Source organism: Oryza glaberrima, chromosome 1 (genome assembly GCF_000147395.1).
Source record: "Oryza glaberrima chromosome 1, OglaRS2, whole genome shotgun sequence".
Lineage (NCBI taxonomy): Eukaryota > Viridiplantae > Streptophyta > Magnoliopsida > Poales > Poaceae > Oryza > Oryza glaberrima.
This window is the reverse complement of record NC_068326.1, coordinates 15,785,919-15,804,998: the sequence shown is the minus strand read 5'-3', so window position 1 is coordinate 15,804,998 and position 19,080 is coordinate 15,785,919. Positions and strand designations below refer to the sequence as shown.

General features: G+C 41.5%; 1 protein-coding gene and 1 long non-coding RNA gene across 2 annotated transcripts; both read right to left on the bottom strand.

The window, feature by feature from the left end:
• Nucleotides 1-426: 426 nt before the first annotated feature.
• Nucleotides 427-2,655, bottom strand: LOC127756010 (uncharacterized). Its single transcript, XR_008013116.1, has 2 exons — nt 2,034-2,655; nt 427-1,933 (listed from the first exon to the last, which is right to left on the bottom strand). It is a non-coding gene; the product is annotated as an uncharacterized LOC127756010 (long non-coding RNA).
• An 11,097-nt stretch (nt 2,656-13,752) lies between these two features.
• Nucleotides 13,753-17,289, bottom strand: LOC127768162 (uncharacterized). Its single transcript, XM_052297085.1, has 4 exons — nt 17,248-17,289; nt 16,909-17,152; nt 16,719-16,831; nt 13,753-13,776 (listed from the first exon to the last, which is right to left on the bottom strand). The coding sequence occupies exons 1-4, from the start codon at nt 17,287-17,289 to the stop codon at nt 13,753-13,755; spliced, it is 423 nt and encodes a 140-aa protein (XP_052153045.1).
• Between the last annotated feature and the right edge of the window lie 1,791 nt (nt 17,290-19,080).

Below are 19,080 nucleotides of genomic sequence, written 5' to 3'. Positions count from 1 at the left end.
CCCGCAGGTATTTTTTTAATTCTAATGCCACGTAAGCGCCATATGGAATGAAAACCGGATTAGCACCGCCACATCAGCAAAACCGCTCGAGAAGTCAAATTGCACTGGTTTCAGTAATTTAGGAAGTCGTCCTATTCAGTTTTGCAGTTAAGGGTCACTGGTTTCAGTAATTTAAGAAGTCGTCCTATTCGGTTTTGCAGTTAAGGGTCACGAATTAGATTCAGTGAACAATTAAGGGAGTCTAAGTGGACTTTTTCCTTTACATTTTCCCATTATAGCCCAATAGTACAATTCTAGCCCATATTATGGGCCAGCCCAATTAAAAAGCAATCACACAATATAAACCACACCCATTTGCATAATTATATTATAATCACATTCCAGCCATAATTAATTTTCCAACCCATACAAAAGCAAGTTCCAGAATACATCCAAAAATGTTTTCATACAAAAACACAAAACATGAATACAAAATGATTCATACACCATCCAACTACACAAGTCCCAGCCAACTACAAAGTTCCTATCCTACAGGTAGTGCCAAGTTCCTGCACCAAAAAATTCCACAAGCAGCCACTACTAAAAAGTTTCGGCTTGCATCTTGCCAGCAGCCAGCAAAAAAATTCCACCAAGCAGCCACATGCACTTCCTGCAGCCAGCAACTAGTGCCAAAAAAATCTTGCGTTCCAGCAACCAACGCAAAAAAAAAACTCCGGCCACCAAAAGCGCCAACCTGCAAGCAATCAACAGCTAGCACCAAGTTCTAGTAACCACATACACCATACAATAGCAGCCACATACACCACCAAGTTCCGAAGTACCAAAAGCGATCATAGCCTCGAAATTCAACTACACTAACACCAGCCATCAAATTCTAAGCTCAGCGGTCTCATTCCTGCCATCAAAAGATACATGTTTTCAGTTGCTGGTGAATAAAAAGTCCATTTTGTTTGGACTTGGAGGCAAACAAATGAACAAACAGTGCTTAGACAGTAATAATCCAGCAGGTTATTACTAATGCTAATGGGAAGAACTAAAACATGGCATTTCATGAATCACTATTCCAGTAATGATCTGTACTAAGGAAGCACACAAATGAAGTTCTACAACATGAACGATGAAGCACACAATTGAAGTTCTACAACATTGAAAAGGCAATGTAGCAGCATAAAACCCTGCAAAGGAGTGAAAAGTAACCAATCATGCTAGTACTCTTTCCTATAGATGAATCAGACTTGCCCTCATGCTGTCTTTTTATCACATATGTTCAGAACGGTGACATTTTTAAGTATGAATGCTTACCTGAAAATTGTGTGAGACATGAGTCAAATCCAATGCTGAAATATCTGCTACAAGGTTGAAAAAAAGAAAAATTGCTGACTGAGATATCAGGCTTTCTGTTATAAGTAGTATCTTGCACCCATATCTTTAAGTTCAAGATTATTAAAGATGCAGCAAGAGATAAAACAAAAAGGCCATGTAGTGAAGTTTATATGTGCTTCTACTATAACCTGTACAGATAAGCTTCCCAACAAAATATTTACTAATGAGGAAAATATCCACTAATGATCCTTCTGCAAAAAAAGGCATGTTGTATAGCTGAAAAGGAACATATGGAGCATCACGTCATTTCTTAGGCTCTAAATATCAATCAAGTGAATTGAAAAACAAAGGAAATAGATGTGGCTACTGCTGGCATCTGGCCAGACCTCGAGTCTATTTAGTCAAGCAGGGGTTGGGACTTAGGTACCTTGCCTTGCTTCGCATCTTTTATCTAGAAGAGTCCACGTTGTTGCCTGCGAGCATGGCAACCAACCTCTGCACGGCTAGCAAGGACCAGCTCTGAAAGAGATTTGCATTCACAAATGAGTAAATCGACAACCAAGGACAATCCATTCTTTCTTTCAAGTATTCCCATTTTCTCAACCAGAACCTAGAAGAAACCAATAAAAAAAGTTATATCAGAGCTTTACAACAAATGTTTCCAAGAAATGAGAGTGAGTCTGATGATGTGATAGAGATAGTTGCTGTACTGTTTAATGGCTGCCTCTTCATTAGTTGTCTGCTGCTGCTGGTTGGTGTCAGCGGCGGATAGGTTCTTGAGCAGGGGGGCGTCAATCTCCTGCCCACGAAGGGGCCCGGGGGCGGTGCAGATCGGATTGGGGACCGACACGCCATGGTTGATGTAGCTTTGGAGGGTGGGCGACACAGATCGACACGACAGAGATGGGACGACGACTGACGTAGCCCCCTTCACCTCCCGTGACCAGCCCCAGATGGCGTCGCTCCTCCGAAACTTTCCTCGGGAGGGGGGATGGCGAGGCTGTCAAGGCCCGAGGGACGTCGGTCGTCGCTCACCGGCTCCCCCGTACGCCGTAGAGGACGAGGGGCGCGAGCACCGACGCGAGGAGGAGCAGCAGCACCACGCCCCTGTAGCGCCGGCCCCGCGCCACCGCCACCGCCCCAATTCCCCTCCGCCGCCACCCGCGCCCGCCGCCGGCCGTACGCCCCGCCGCCGCACGCCGCCTGGCCGAGGAGAAGAGAGCTCGCCGCAGCGGCGGCGGCGGAGGCGGAGGAGGAGGAGGAGGAGAAGGCCTCCTGTGTGGTGGTGGAGGAGGAGGAAGGGGACGGTGGCGGCGGCGGCACAGTGGATGGAGTGGATTTAGTTTGGCTAGGGTTTGGAGAACAGTTATATGGATGAGAAGCAATCCGATACGAATTTACCAAAATGTTCATGGTGTGTTCACCATGGTTACCAAAATTATAAGGACAAAACCGACATTTCACATTGCCTGGACTCAGATTTGGAATCGGCCAGGGTTGAGGTAAGTAGCAATTTTGATGCGATTTTACCATATTAACCTTGGTATCTGGAAACCTATTATACAAGTTGCTTGGACAAAATGGTCATTTAACCTGGAAATTTCAATAAAATAAAACTTCGAATCGAATTTTATCATACTAAATGAACTTATGTGAAAAACTTGTCAAAAACAAAGTTATATAACTTACCAAGATCTACAACTTTTGTTTTGGTCATTTTGCTATATGACTTTGTTTCAATAAATTGAATTTGAATTTCAAATTATGACAACTTCAAATAACATTTTCAAATACTAAAGGATTTCAACTGAAAACGTCATCAACAACAAAGTTGTATAGATCATCAATATCTACGACTTTTATTTTGGTCATTTTGCTATATGACTTTGTGTTCAATAATTTGAATTTGAATTTCAAATTATGACAACTTCAAACAACATTTTCTAATACTAAATGATTTCAACTGAAAAAGCCATCAACAACAAAGTTGTAAAACTCATCAATATATATAACTTTTATTTTGGTCATTTCTTCATCGGACAAAGTGATAGGAATATTACTTACAAAATTTACATATCTCTTATATGGTTTTATAAGATATAAGAGAGAGATATAAATTTTGTGAACAATGTTCTATCACTTTTTCAAATTAAGAAATAACCAAAATAAAAGTTATAGATATTGATGAGTTATACAACTTTGTTGTTGATGATTTTTTCAGTTGAAATCATTTAGTATTTGAAAATGTTGTTTGAAGTTGTTATAATTAGAAATTCAAATTCAAATTATTGAAACAAAGTCATATAGCACAATGACCAAAGTAAAAGTTATAGATATTGATGAGTTATACAATTTTGTTGTTGATGACTTTTTAATTTGAAATCATTTAGTATTTGAAAATATTGTTTGAAGTTGTCAAAATTCAAATTATTGAAACAAAGTCATATAAAAAAATGACCAAAACAAAAGTTTTAGATCTTGATAAGTTATACAACTTTATTGTTGATAATTTTTTCATTTGAAATCATTTACTACCCGAAAAGTTATTTGAATTGAGAAGAAGGAGGTACAATGGACTTGTCAGTGGAGCAAAAGGGCTGGGCCAGCAGCCCAAAGAGGGAGGAGGAGGGAGAGAGAGGCTGCAGGCTAAGGGAGGGAGAGAGTAATACTTGGGCCGAAAAAGGCCCAAGGAAAGAGAGAGGAATTTTAATTTGTTTTCTATTTATTTTAATAGTTTAAATGAACTTTGTGATATTAAAATTAGTTATTGAGCTTCGAAAATTCACGGAAAATTTTAAAGAATAATTTAGACCAAGTTATAGCCATTTTAGTTTGTTTTTTAAGCTTTTTCATTCAATCATAAAATGAAACGCCATAATTCTGATTTTTTTTCTTCATAAAATGAGACTAGAGATAACTTCTATCCTAAAATCCTAAAATGAGATACCAGAATTGATGTAGACAAGAAGAGTCCACCTAGGACAAATGATTTGTGGTCTAGTAGCAATGTAGTATAACAAGTTTTTTTTGTTTTAAAAAATATAATAGTTTTATATTTTATGACAATTCACTATTGTCATGGTGCTATCGTCACAGAGCCCATGCAGAGTATACTGTGACGATGATTATGACAGATACACGGTTTGGTCATAAACAGTTGTCATCCTATGAATAGTCGTCATAAACAGCCTCTGTTTATGACAGATATGTGTTCTGTCATCAGGTAATCGTCACAGAAGCCCAGATTTGTTGTATCAGATAAACTAGAGTACCGAGAGTATATAAGGAATAACATTTCATTACTTCCGAAAGTCTTACAAAATATTGAAGAAAAGCTACTAGAGCCATACCCGAATTCCTCCGAAGACTCTGAGGACTCCGAAAGCTATTCTATTCTACTCCACTTAGCACTAGAATACTAAACTAAAGTATAGAGAGAGATCTTGAGCTTGCTTGAGTGTGTGTTGAAGTGAATGAGGAGAGCTCCTTTTATAGCTGAGATATGATGGTTGTGACTGTTGGAAAGGTCGGTAATACCATCCAACTGTCATTGGGAGTCCAGTTGAGCTATCCAATCAAAACCATGCATCCATGGGCGTTGGGGAGGGTTCGGCCGAACCATGTGCTGGCCCAATTGGCCCAAGTTTTGGTCGATTGCTTCCTTGTTGGGCTTTATTCCTTGTGGTACGAATTATGGACTTGTTTGATCGTGCCAATTTTGTATTCTCAGCCCATTTATCCACAAGTCTGATTCTCGACAGCGTCTGATTGATTGTTCGAGCGTTTTGTTGTCGATTCTCCTCTATCTTATGTATCAATCTCTATAAACAAATAGAATCCAAGTACAAGTGGAAATAGATTATTCTAAAACAAATATGTATTGCAAGCATAGCTAGTTCTCCTTTATTTTAGTTATATTGACGGTAAAAATTGTTTTATAATGAACGTCAACGGCCTCCAAGGTGTAACACTTAGCAAGTAAACCTCATCATTGTTGGTATTTCTTAACGACATTACTAGAAATATAATTCCCAGCAATGGCGCAGAAATACTCATAGTATATTATGGCTACAGAATTCATCCACAAGCGCACGAATATACCATTGTAGCATTTCACCCGAGAGTATTCCAAGGGTATCGTATTATCCCGTGGGAAGATCATAGTAGAGAGAACCTGACTAATAATTTATATGTCACTTGTAATAATCGTAGTCTAAGTAGGGGTTAAGGTAAATCAAAGGGTAGAGTGAAATATCTAAGCTAAGTGGAAAGAAAATATAAAGAGAATCTATTTCTATACTTTTAATATACATAGTATACATTACATCCTAGTTATCTGGTATACTAGCTAATACACTCTATCCGATACCCTCCTGGTGCTTCGAGAAGCCACCCCTGACTGCCGAGTTCCTTACGACAGCCCGTCATGACCATACAACCGGGGCTAAATACGGAGGAGTACCCTCCCCAGGAAATTAACTTAGGACTATATACACGCGCGGAGGAATACCCGTACTGAGCTGTATGGAGATTATGGGTACCCCATACTAACACGGCATGGTTATCCGACTGGTTATAGGGGATAACTTATATCTATGAAATATGTAACGAATCATGACTTGGGTATTACGTTTCCTTGTATATTATGGAACGGCCTAAAGTCCTGGTTTGATAAGATTGTAAAGTAGATTTAGGAAACCGATACCATATTGGTTAAGGTTTCTATCTTCTAATCCTGCCCTCCATCCTATAAGGTGGGCAGGAGTCCCTCTAGGGGGCATTTGACACACCTGATCGTCAGATCAATACTACACCCGGTGGATTCAAATCCCCAAACAGGAGTAGGGTATGTACCGGTGCCTGATGCTTTTGCCGGTCCGATGAACGGCGCTATCATCTACAATCTTCACGCACGATTCTGCGCCTGTGTGATCGCGTCGGCCTCGTGACTTGTGCATGTGTAGATGCATCTTGTGTTCATGCATGCCTGGGATCGATCAGCAGAGAAGCGGACATGCGTGCATTGCTATATGCATCTAATCCTCCTGCTACATGCTAATTAGATTGATTTTGGATTATAGATTATTAATCCTAATTTTGCTGGCTATTTTTGCCTGCATGTCTGCGCCGGTTGACGATCTTGATCACTGTCGCATCGCCTTGCCGATCGCTGGAACCGCTGCGAACCGCTGTACGTCAAGAAGCCGTCCACGCTGAGGACGCGCGAGACCACCTGCCGACAGCCGCCACACACGACCTCGCGCGATTTCGCGTGGTCTGGCATGATCACGTCCGTCTTCGTTGCATGCAATGCAAGGCATGCAGCTAACGATTGGTCTACATGCATGATATGACCAATGATTATCTAGGAGCAAGCAAACACTCCATGCATTCTTTGACTTTGCATATACGTAATACATATGTATTTAATTCATTGATGCTGCTGAAATTGTTTCCCCTTTTTTGTTTGCACGTATACTCGGTGAACGGCGCCGCATGCCCGAGGGCTTCATCCTTGCGTGGCTGACGCGGCCCAACTACACCCGTGGCGCGTGCGTCCAGGGAATCCCGCCGCATGCTCGGGGGTGTTTACACGGATTTTGGCTCGTGTCCTCAATATAATTTGTTAAATTATAAACTGATATATTATCTTAAATATAGTGCGTACAAAATATATATAATAATAAATAAGAATTTTATCGGGAGACAGATGGTGAAGTAATTTAATTAAATAGCGGCCACGAAATAAATAGCCATGAAATAAAATATAATTCACTTATATTGGACAAAAATAATCTTTGGCTTAAAATAGGAATGCATATGCGCGTTCCACATAAGTAGCGTGAACAAATATTTTTCATGCGCTTTTCGTCGGACCGGCGAACACTAATACTTAGCTTTCTCGTCGTATCCGCATACGAAATTTGGCCTGAAACATATGGCCGTGAAGTGAGAAAAAAGTGGGATTTTCTCACTGACCCGAAATAGTCACACCCCGAATATTTTCAGAAAAGGCGTACCCACCATATAAAATAGCATACAAAAATTAAAATATAAGCCAAAATAGAGGTTTATCTGGCTAGTGAAAAATCGTGCTCCAAATAGTCACGACTTAAAATAAAAATGCATGCCACGTGCACGCTGCTATAATGGTGCGGATACATATACACGCGCATGCCAAATTAAAGAGGGTCTGCCATTAGTCCAGCATTTTTATCTCGATAGTTAGACGTGGGCTTGAGGAAGCCACCGTGATAATATGCGCGTCAGGACGCGACGCGTGTCGCATAAAATAAATTTACGACAGTAACAATCCGCTCGATAAAAATGGTGACTAAAATATATACGCGTGTCTCTTTAAAAAGAACTCATATCCAAAGTGTGTATTAAAGTAAATAAATAAATAAATTGAGATGCCCAATTAAACAGAGATATCAAGGAATCCAAAAATGATTGTTTTCCATGGATTAAAAAATAGCCCAGGCATGATGCAGAAGAGAATCCACCACCGGTTTGAAACCAAAAGAAAGAGACACATGTCAGTGAAAGCAAAGAAAAACGTGGTCAAGACCCACGATCACCACTAACCATGCATGCATTCGGCAAATAACAGCATGTTCGTCCCAACAAACTGAAAGGGCCCACATGTCATCCAAATAAAGGAAGCTTCCTGCAGTAATCAAACAGTTAATACACTGCCCCACGATCACCACTAACCATGCATGCACTCAGCAAATAACTGAAAGGGCCTACATGTCATCCAAATAAAGGAAGCTTCCTGTAGTAATCAGTTAGTTAACCCATTGTCTCACGATCAGTTGATCTGCATGTTCCATTCAAATGTTTTCAAATGCTAAGGGCGCGCGCGGCTGCTTGAAAATGGCAGGGATCCTCCTCTATAAATAGAGGGAGTGGGGCAAGCATGGAGGAAAAAAGGAGTTCGCTGGGGAGAGGTTCCAGGAAGGTTGGTGTGAGGGCTGGCTAAGGCGAGAGGCTGCTGCGCTGAATCGCTGCTAGTTCGCTACTGCAAAGCAATTGCCGCCGTGCTAGTTTCTCGCTCTGCTGTGCCGGAAGAATCAGAGGTGTTCTAAGGTGGGAATCATGCTCCTCCTTCGTTCTTAGGCTCGGCCATTGTATGCGAGTCGAGGAATCTCTCAATTCTCCTTCCTCTACTCGTGTTAATGTATTCTTTTGCTGTGTTCTTCGGTTCGGCCAATGAGTACGAACCAAGGAATTATGTTCTTGCCATGTTCCTAGGCTTGGCCATCATGAGTAAAAGCCAAAGGCATTTTTCCTCTTTGTTGTGTCCTTCGTCTTAGCCAACGTGTATGAGACAAGGAAGTTCGTTTCATTTGATGGCTTTTAACATGATTTCACACTTTTTCCTATGGTCCGGCCAGATGAGTACGGGCCTAGGAGTGGTTTGCATGCACTCTTTTTATGTCATCCTACCATACCCTCTGATTTGGTCCCGTTAGCGGATACAAGCCTAGGCGAGATTCTCGCTCTTAGGTTCGGTCCTCTATGAGTGGATACAAATCACGGATACAAACATAAATTTTGCATAATTCACCATAAATTAAACAAGTAGTTGCTTCGGTCACGCTTCATGGCTTCGAGCCGTGCTAGTAGTGATACAGGCATAGTGATAAACAAAATTAATTGAGCATACTAATTAGCACACATATTTGCTAGTTTTGACATATGTTCAGCCATATTTCTCTAACAAGAATTAAAATAAAATGACGTTTATTTTCTTTCCATGGTCAGAGATAGGAAATAGATGTACGCATGCATATATTTTCTCCTTCCATCTGTTCATCTATAAAATGATGGATAAATCACGAACTAAGCCGAGTCATGACGGCCGGCCATAAAATTAACCAACACTCGCTTCGGTTACGCTTCACGGCTTCGAGCCATGCTAGTAGTAATACAAGTGGAGTGAAAATTATAATCTCAAAATCATCTGCATACATATATTTGCTTAAAACAGTCTATACTCGCTGCACCATATATAAAGTGCAGTATAAAAAATAATCTGAAATTCGCACATGCATGTATCCATATACTCTAGCCGTGCATTTTCCTTCCAATTGCAAATTAATCCATGTACGCACAACAAGTGGCGACATCGTGATAGTCGACCATAAATCAAACAAATGCCCACTTCGGTTACGCTTCATGGTATAGGGCCATGCTAGTAGTAATGTGTGGTGAAAATTAAAATAGGCAATGCAATGCGCCACACCAAAATCCCGTGCCATGTTGATAATAATGGCGCCAAAATGAATACTCGTTTGGCCACGCCCCACGAGTGCTCTGGAAAATTCATCAATTTATATATGTGTGCTACATATAGGAAAAAATAAAGTCACAATGCCAAAGAAAAAGGAAGCTATGTATAAATTTGCTACCATATACGCAGTGATATTAAAAACCAACAAATTAGTGGGCATCTAAAGTACGCCCAAAATGAATTAAACATATATAAATGGAAATCTACAGAAGATTCTACGGCTGCGACATCTGGAGCTTTAGGATAGATTTTCCTTTTTAGCTTTTTAGCGGTCATGTAATTTTATTTTCTTTCATGTTGGAATTCCTAATCAGGGGTTTTCTCTACGGAGATGTAATTAACAGAATTTCTATGTAAATGTATGAATTCTGGAAGTAATGGACTCGCAATTTCTGATTTTTATTTATTTATTGCATTTAAATTAAATTGTCTCTAACGCGGACCTACTATTACGGCCGTCCCGGTTTTCCCGTTGTCAGGGGGGTCTCACCAACCGGCCGCCTCGTCTGCCGCCGACTAGTGTCTCCGCCTGGACGGCTGGCCTATTATGCCGCCGTTGATGGGCGTCTACGTCTTCATCAACCGGCCGCCTCGTCTGCCGCCGACTGGTGTCTCCGCCTACACGGCCGGCCTATTATGCCGCCGTTGATGGGCGTCTACGTCTTCACCGACCGGCCATCTCATCTGCTGCCGACTGGTGTCTCCGCCTGCATGGCTGGCCTATTGTGCCGCCGTTGTTGGGCGTCTACGCCTTCACCGACCGGCCGCCTCGTCCGCCGCCGACTGGTATTCTCGTCTACATGGTTGGATGGTCACACCACTGTTGTTGGGCATTTACATCTTCACCGCCGGCCTGCCTCCGTCGCTGCTAACTGGTGTCCTCGCCTATACGGTTGGTTGGTCACACCACCGTTCACGGCCGTTCACGTGTTCACCGACCGGCTTGCCTTCGCACGACTGGTGTTTCCGCCTACACGGCTGGCCTATTATACCGCCGTTGTTGGGCGTCTACGACTTCACCGCCGGCCTGCCTCCGTTGCCGCTGACTGGTGTCTCGGCCTGCACGGTTGGTTGGTCACACCACCGAAGTTGGGCATCTACACTTTCACCGCCGGCCGCCGTCATCACCGCTGACTGGTGTCTTCGCCTCCACGGTTGGTGTACTCCGCCGCCGTTGCTGATGGCGACCATGTCTTCACTACCAACTGCAGTCATCGCCGCCGACTAGTGTTTTCATCACCATTGATGGACGATTTTGTTTCCACATCGGTCACCTCTATCGTCACCGAGGGAAATATCAAAAAGCTAAGTCATCACTAATTTTCTTTTTTATATGTTATTTTCCTTTTCCTTTGCCTCACTACGTCAACTGGTTCGCCGTTGCCTAGTGAGTCGGGGGCTACAGATGTTATATCATATTTTTCAACAATTTTCATAATATTTATCTTGATTGCTCGCGACATAATCTGAGTACAAAAATGCCTATAGAGTTATGGAGTTCCATCTTCCTATGCTTTCCGTTTGGTTTGCCAATGGATAGTTGCCCTTGGGCCGATTCCTAGCACGCGGGGGCTCATTGGATGGACCGAATAATGCAAGGTGCTAAGTATTATTCGGAATAAATCAAAAGCATAGAGATAAGATAATTTATTTTCTGCCCTTAATAATTGCAAAAGTACCCGAGTAGTAAACTCTGACCCGTGAAACTTTGTTCTATTAATGATGAACTCATGTCTCTCATATGCATGTTAGGGAAGTGCCTAGGCCGACTCCCGATGCTTGGGGACTATGACTAGTCGGGCAGAGTGTGTAAACGTTAGGAGTCATCCGCTCGGGGAAATCAAAATTGGCAATAGGAGAAATACATATTTACAAACATTTTAAAATACTTGAATTTTCCTCGAGTATTGTATTTACATCAGATACTACTCATCATAAATGTTTGTTCTGCAGGATCCAGATCCAGATATGCAAAATAGGGATTCATGGTTTTAAGCTTATACCGGTATCTTCGCCTACATGGCTGGTCTATTATGCCGCCGTTGATGGGCGTCTATATCTTCATCGACCGGTCGCCTCGTCCACCGACGACTGGTGTTTCCGCCTGCGCGGCTGGCCTATTATGCCGCCGTTGTTGGACGTCTACATCTTTACCGGCCGGCCGCCTCGTCAGCCGCCGACCGGTGTTTCTGCCTGCACGGCTGGCGTATTATGCCGCCGTTGATGGGCGTCCACATCTTCACCACTGGCCTGCCTTCGCCGCCGCCGACTGGTGTTTCCTCCTGCACGGCTGGCATATTATGTCGCCATTGATGGGCGTCCACATCTTCACCACTGGCCTGCCTACACCGCCGCCGACTGGTGTCTCCACCTACACGACTGGCTTGTTATGCCGCCGTTGATGGGCGTCTACGCTTTCACCACTGGCTTGCCTCCGTCGCTGCCGACTGGTGTTTCTGCCTGCACGGCTAGCCTATTATGCTGACGTTGTTGGACATCTACATCTTCACCGACTGGCCGCCTCGCATGACGCCATCTGGTGCTATTGTCTTCACGGCTGGCCACGTCGCCGCCACTGCTAATAGGCATTATCGTCTTCAACACAAGCTGTCTACGTCTGTTGCCGATTGTTGACTGGTGTCCTCGCTTCTATAGCTGGTTTATGCCGCTACCACTACTGATGGACGTCATCGTCATCATTGAATGGCGCCATCGTCATCGCTGGTTTGCCTTCGCTGCTGCTCATGGTGTCTTCACTTTCACGGCTGGCCTATTTTGCTGCCGCTGAAGGACGTTCTTCATTTTCATCATCATTCTACTTCTTCCGTCGCCGACTGGTTATGCCGCCGCCGACTGGAGTTTTTATCTTCACAACTACACGTCTTTGCTACCGGTTTGCTTCTGTTGCCGCCGACTCGTGTTCACTTCATCACGGCTATGCAACTTTGTCACCATGGTGGAACAACTTCATCTTCATCGTCTTCAACACTGGCAAACTATGATGCTTCTACTTCACAAGTTTTTACTAATTCACCAACCACAACATCTTCGAGAACCTCGACATCTCGGCATGCGATGCCGTGTTATTTTACTACAACAAGTGGTGTTCCAATATTCAAGATTTCTACTTGGACATGCTCAATACATATCTTCACTCAAGTGATGGCTACTCGACGATGAGAAGCTACAGTTCTTGACTCTATGTTCAGTTGCTTTCCAACTAACCAAAGAGTCGGGGGCTACACAAATATAAGACTCAAAATTCGACAAGTTTTTTGTCAAGATGAAGCAATCAATTAATCAACGAGTCAACTCTGGAAGTTATTATCTTCGTCTGTACTTAAGAGCCGGCATTTTACTTCAGCGACTCCAATTATTACACCGGCAGTTTTGATTTCTGGATGTTGCCAAAATTTACTCCAATTATTACACCGGTGGGTCAAGATTAAATTTACATGTCGGGAGTTTGGAGTCATCAACCAATCAACTCAGATCAGATTCAATGAGTCGAACAATAGCATATACTTTCCTCTAAGTGAAGCATCTGCAACAGCTATAGCACCAAGTTCTACTGCCATCTTCATGAATCAAGACGCGTTGCATCAATCTTCGTCACACGCATGCCAACATTGAGAAAATACTTGAGCATGGATTTCTTCTCAATAGTTTGATGGATTGTTGTTACTGACATCATCACCAGCACGGCTACTTCATCGGCCCTGATGTCTCCGCCATTCCTAAGGGGTGACTACATCCTCGCTGTCGGTTGCTTTTGTCATCACCGACTTTCATCGCCGACTTGTTATTTTGTCTTCACGGTTGGCCTACTACGCAACTGTCGATAGAGGATCTCATCGTTATCATCGGCTGCTAGAGCAACTCGTTTACACGTGCGCCAATGCTTTTCAAGGGAGCTTATTATGCAATGAACATAGTGGATCTTCTTGCAAAATCAATGTCTTACTTCATGGATTCGAGAGAATAGGAGAACAGTCACCTGACAAATAGTTGGCCGACCGGCCAAATAAATAATAGAACAGCGGAAGCTTGTCTACCCAATCCACAAGCACACCGAATAGGGGTTTACCCCATTAAGTTCAAGTCCTAGAAGAAGCAGTCGATTACCCGCATCACTCAAAGACTAAGTCTAAATCCTGCAAGCAAAAGTTAATTCAACAGCAAGAGTCAGTACATTATTAGAAATAATGTACGGGCAAGCACCAAGACAAGCCTAACACCCTACTTGCAAGGCATATAATCAAGGAAGGCATAGTATGGTTCTTTTTAGCATAAAGCAAGTTTTATTTGCATAAAACACATTCAAAACGGATTTGCTTTCAAATAAAATTTCAGCAAGCTAGTACATAGCATATGGGCATCAAAGTAGGCATTAATCATGTATAAATATTCACCTCATTGCCATCCATGGCAGCAAGGAGATCATTCTCAAATCTCATCACAATTTGAAGGTAAATTTCAGCATTTAGGAGAATAAACACAAGTCTATACTCAATACATATCCACACGTCGCTCGTGACCGCGAGCACGGCTAATCGATTAGTTTTAACTCTGCAGAGTACGTACACTTTACCCACATGATGCGAAATAATAATCATGCAAAAGCATGGCACGCGATACATAAGTACCCGATTTATTACTCACAACAAAGCTTTTCCAAACTAGCACATGTGGTTGTACTGTATACGAAATGAACTGACATTTAGTGAAGTCCTTAAGTCGGTTTGGGCGCACACTCCTATCAGTACACAACTAATCACCATATGTGCACCACTTGTGGCCCAAACCTAAAATCGATGTTTTCCACCATTTTATTTATCAAAATCACAAGTATTAAAGTTTTGTCCAGATTATTTAAAAATCAATTTTCATGTTTGTAATGAGCCCATAATGACAAGGAAGACCATTCTAAGCATGGCTAAGCATTATAGTAACCTAGTATCACCAAAACTCATATATAAAATGGTAGTCATATTGTTCCTAAGGTTAGGAATGAGGGATATGGATATATGTGGAGTTAAGGTGATAATGCAAGTAGTAGGAGTTCGTCTAACAAGTTTAACAAAATTTTAATTTATTAGTGTACAATCGACATGCAAGATTTGCAAATATTTTCAATAACCTCCCAAACATAGGTTCAAAGTGATCAAAGAGAGGGAGGTGGGACTTGCCTTGTAACTGGAAAAAGTCAGCACCTAAATCACTTCTTCACCGTTTAAGCAATCATCTATACAATGTACACGTTATGCAATTAAAACACCGAAATATGCGAAAAATCCAAAATGCTCTAAAATGCATGATTTTTGCACAGTGGATAGGTACTGGTCTAAAATGAATTTATGTGAAAGAATTTCTATTTTATCTCATTTCATTTGAGAGTTATGAATTTTAGAAGTTTCGTCGGTATAGTGTAGGATTTACTTAGGTACTATTGTGAACTGCTGTCGTAAGGTGATTCTTATTAAGTTCATGTTTGTTGGGGTGAATATATGTGTTTTCTAAGACTAACACATTTGATTTCATAATTTTTAGAGTTAATATGAATTCTTTATGTATTTTACAAGTTTTAACGTGTTCTAGGCATATAGTCCCTATGCGTACATGGCTTTGGAGATTTAGGTCCAGAACTTGCTCTAACTTGCTAGTGTTGTATAAAATGATTATTTTAGTTAACTAATCTAATCTTAATTCATAATTTTAGAGTTTATATTATTTTACTACACATTTTTATAATTAGAGATGTTCTATGTTAGTTACTTAACTTATCAACCTAAAGATTGTTGCATGAGCTAAGTTCATCTAAGTTTTGGTAGATGGGGATGGAACTATGGCTCCACTGGTTCTAACAAGTTTTATTTGGATTTATATGGAGATACCATGCATATATATACTTATTCATATGTTTTGTTTAACCACTATTATGTATTTAGTACCTATTCTACCAAGTTAAGGTTTAGAGCTATGGTCTGTACAGAGGGTGCCATAATTCACTCTACTAGGTTGAAGTATATTACTTGCTGGTTCTACAGAAATTTGGTTCACTTCATTTAGACTAAAGATGAATTTTCTACAATTTTTACAATTTAAGGTATGCTCCATGTTGCTTATTCCTTACATAAATGCTTAGGGGTTTTTATTATACTATAAGTATGTCTTTTTATTTTATAACATTGAAGTGCACGACTCTATGATTCTACGGAACTTGAGTTTACTCAAAAAGGATCTAATATGAATTTTATATAAACTTCTAAAGTTCAGTTCATGCAAAACTAGTTATTTTAAAGATAATAGTTTTAGAGGCATTTGATGTAAAGTGTTTATATGTTTTATTTTACTTTATTTTTAGAGAACATGTTGGTGGATCTGTAGAAACTAAGTTTGCTCTAAAATGAGTTGAAATGAATTTTGTATGCATTTTATAAGTTTGTATATGCTTTATCTTAGATAAATTTTAGAGGCTACATTTGTATTGTGAGTGCAAGTTTTTATGCAATAACACTAAAGTTCATGATTCGATGAGTTAACAGTAATTTGTATTACTCTAAAATGAGTTGTTTCCAATTTTTTTAAGGATTTTACAAGTTTACATGTTTTTCTGATGAAAATATAAAGCTTTAGGCATTTCATTTAGATTTTTCCAGAATTTAAATAGATTCGGTCCACAGGTCAGTTTCAGGACAATATGCAAAAATGCCCCTAGAGTTTCAGGAAATCAACCCGCAGTCCTATGACTGTTCTGTGTGTGAGGTAGGTTTTACAAACTAGTACCTAGAGTTTTGATTCTTCTCAACAGAGGTCCTTGGTTTGAGCTGACACAGAGCTAAGCCATGGCCGAGCTCGTTCTCGAGCTCGCCGGTGACAAACGATGACTCGTTTGGGGGTGCGACAAAAATACAAAATGAAGATCATGTTATTGCGATTCCATTCCTATACTTTTCTCTGTTAGAGGACATCGGAGTAACGCCGATGGCGAGTCCGAGCGGAGGATGTTTTGGCATGGGTAGGCATGTTGTGCTATAGACTGGATGTACCCAAAGGGATGCATGCATGTATGTTCTATATGCTGCAGGGTGCTCACCGAATCTCGGACGAGGTACGGGTAGGCCTGGATAGTGACGATGATGCAGAGTATATCCCCGCGGCGACGGAAATCGGCATGGCAACGGTGACAACCACCATCCGGACTCCGGGCTTCCAAGAAATAGAGTGGAACGGCTCAAAGACCATCTAAAGATGCTACACGAGTGAGGAGTTGCGCCGAAGCTTACCTGGGATCAAGGAATCGACGACGGTGGTCCGCGGCCGGACCTGAGGAAGAAGACGCCGATCTCCCTCATCGTTGCGGCACTGGCTGGGGTTCTTGAGGGCTTTCGAAGAGGACGTCGAGGCTATCCTGGTGGCACAAGAGTTCGGCTTGGGGTGGTTCGGTTCGGTCGGAACGACGACGAGAACCCGACGACGGCGTCCAGTGCACGCTCCAGAGCATCGTCGACGAGCTCTGCGTTCCCGTGGCTGCAGTGGATGAAATGACGTGGTGTCAAAATAGAAGATGATCGGCATGATGAGGAGAGTATGGAACGGTAGAAGAGAGAAGACGACCACAGCACAATGGCGATGGCGACGGCCGTCATCTCCACGGCCAGCGGCATGGTCGAGATGGAAAAGAAAAGCCGGAGCTCTCCCCCTCGGTTTGCTCGGCTCAGGAGTGGTAATGTGAAGGAGGCGATGCAGCTGGGTGGAGGTGAAGCCTCGGTTCGGCGCTGCCACGTCGAGGCCACGCGTCGACGCCGTCCAGTGCCGGTTGGCGCACTCAGTCTCTCTCTCGGCTGTCACTGTGTTCGATGGAGGAGAAATAGAATATGGACAGAGAAGAAGTGACTCAGAGAGGCTTCCATGTGGGTCCAGGGCGAAGGGAACAAGGCTGGAGTGAGAGAGGTGGGTAGAAGATGGGGTGTTAATTGATTTTGGATGAATTTTCAGGATTATTTCTCTCCATTTCACTATGTAGTTCTATAGTTTCATTTGTGAGTGTGATAAATTCTCGTGGATTTTTCTGGAGGTATATAAAGTTACCTAGTTTCCATTTTCTTTGGTTGCACTTAAAAATTATGGATAGATTACTCTCAGAAATTAGGAGAAGAGGGGCTCTTTGGAAACTAGTTTTGATTTTTAGGAGACCTAAACAGAGAAGATAAATTCTGGAAAAATTATATTTATTCATGATAATTAACCTAGTATTTGAATAAACTATTTCCCCTATACACTTCCATGCAGTTAAATGCACTTTTAGACAAGGTATGGTTTTAGCCAATTAGGAGTTATAATTAGTCTATTATTTGACTGGTTTAACTGATTTATTTGAGGTATCAAATTTAGTTATTAAATTGTACCGAAATTACTGTGTGTTGTATATGTTAATTAGAGCCTACATGAATTTTCCAATGATTTTATCCTGCACAGATTATTTTAGATAATTAGCAAGACTTATTTTCCTTTCCTAAATGTATGTTGTTTTTAAAACTTTTATATTTAGACTCTTCTTAACCTAAGGTGATGTTGATATGTTAAAATTTTAGTTTACCTCATGTCATAAGCTCCTTAACTATTTATGCATAAGTTTACTCTAGTATTAAATTAAGAGAATGCTTATAAAGGTAATTAAGGTGGAATATACCCTATATGAGTTAATTTATTTGTTCACTTCCATGTTCATGACTAGTCTTCAGATGGATGACCAAATTAGTTTTGTAGGGCTTGACATTGTCCTTGTTGATATATTTTAAGGTGTATTATGGTTCCTATGTATTATTTTCCATTAGTTAGCACTAGGCCCTAATGGTTTAGTTGTTTGTCTGGATTGCAATTATATTCATGAGACCTATTATGAAATGCAAATCGAAAATCCAAATGCATATGAAGGACTCAAGTCAAAATATGATTTATGCGAGTATGCATGCTTTCACTTGGGTTGCATCCAAGTCCTAGGTTAAAGATGAAAATTTTTTAATTTGTTCTCAAATTTTATTCATGCAAGAGTTGGATAAGCTTCACCTAGGTTTAAAATGGAAATTTTTGGTTTACAAAATTGAAGAACTTCCCTTTCAACTAGTTTTGATGGAAATTTCTTAATCCTAAAATTCAGGTATGTTACACAAATACCGTAGTCAAGACATCAAACGTCGACAGTGGCGCGCCAAGTGGGGGATTTTGGTGCTTCAGGATTTCGACGAGATGGGTTTAAGAGACGGATTCTCCAACAATAAGCTACTTGACGACTTCGGTTATGGGGAGATCTAACCTGACCGGAATATGTCTTCCGACGAGATCGGAACCATAGTCGCCAATTATTTGATCTCTCGAGATCAACCAAGCTTTGACGTGTTGCCGCGGCAGAGGACCATGGTGTCGGCGTGATCCAACATTAAATCCTCGACATGTGC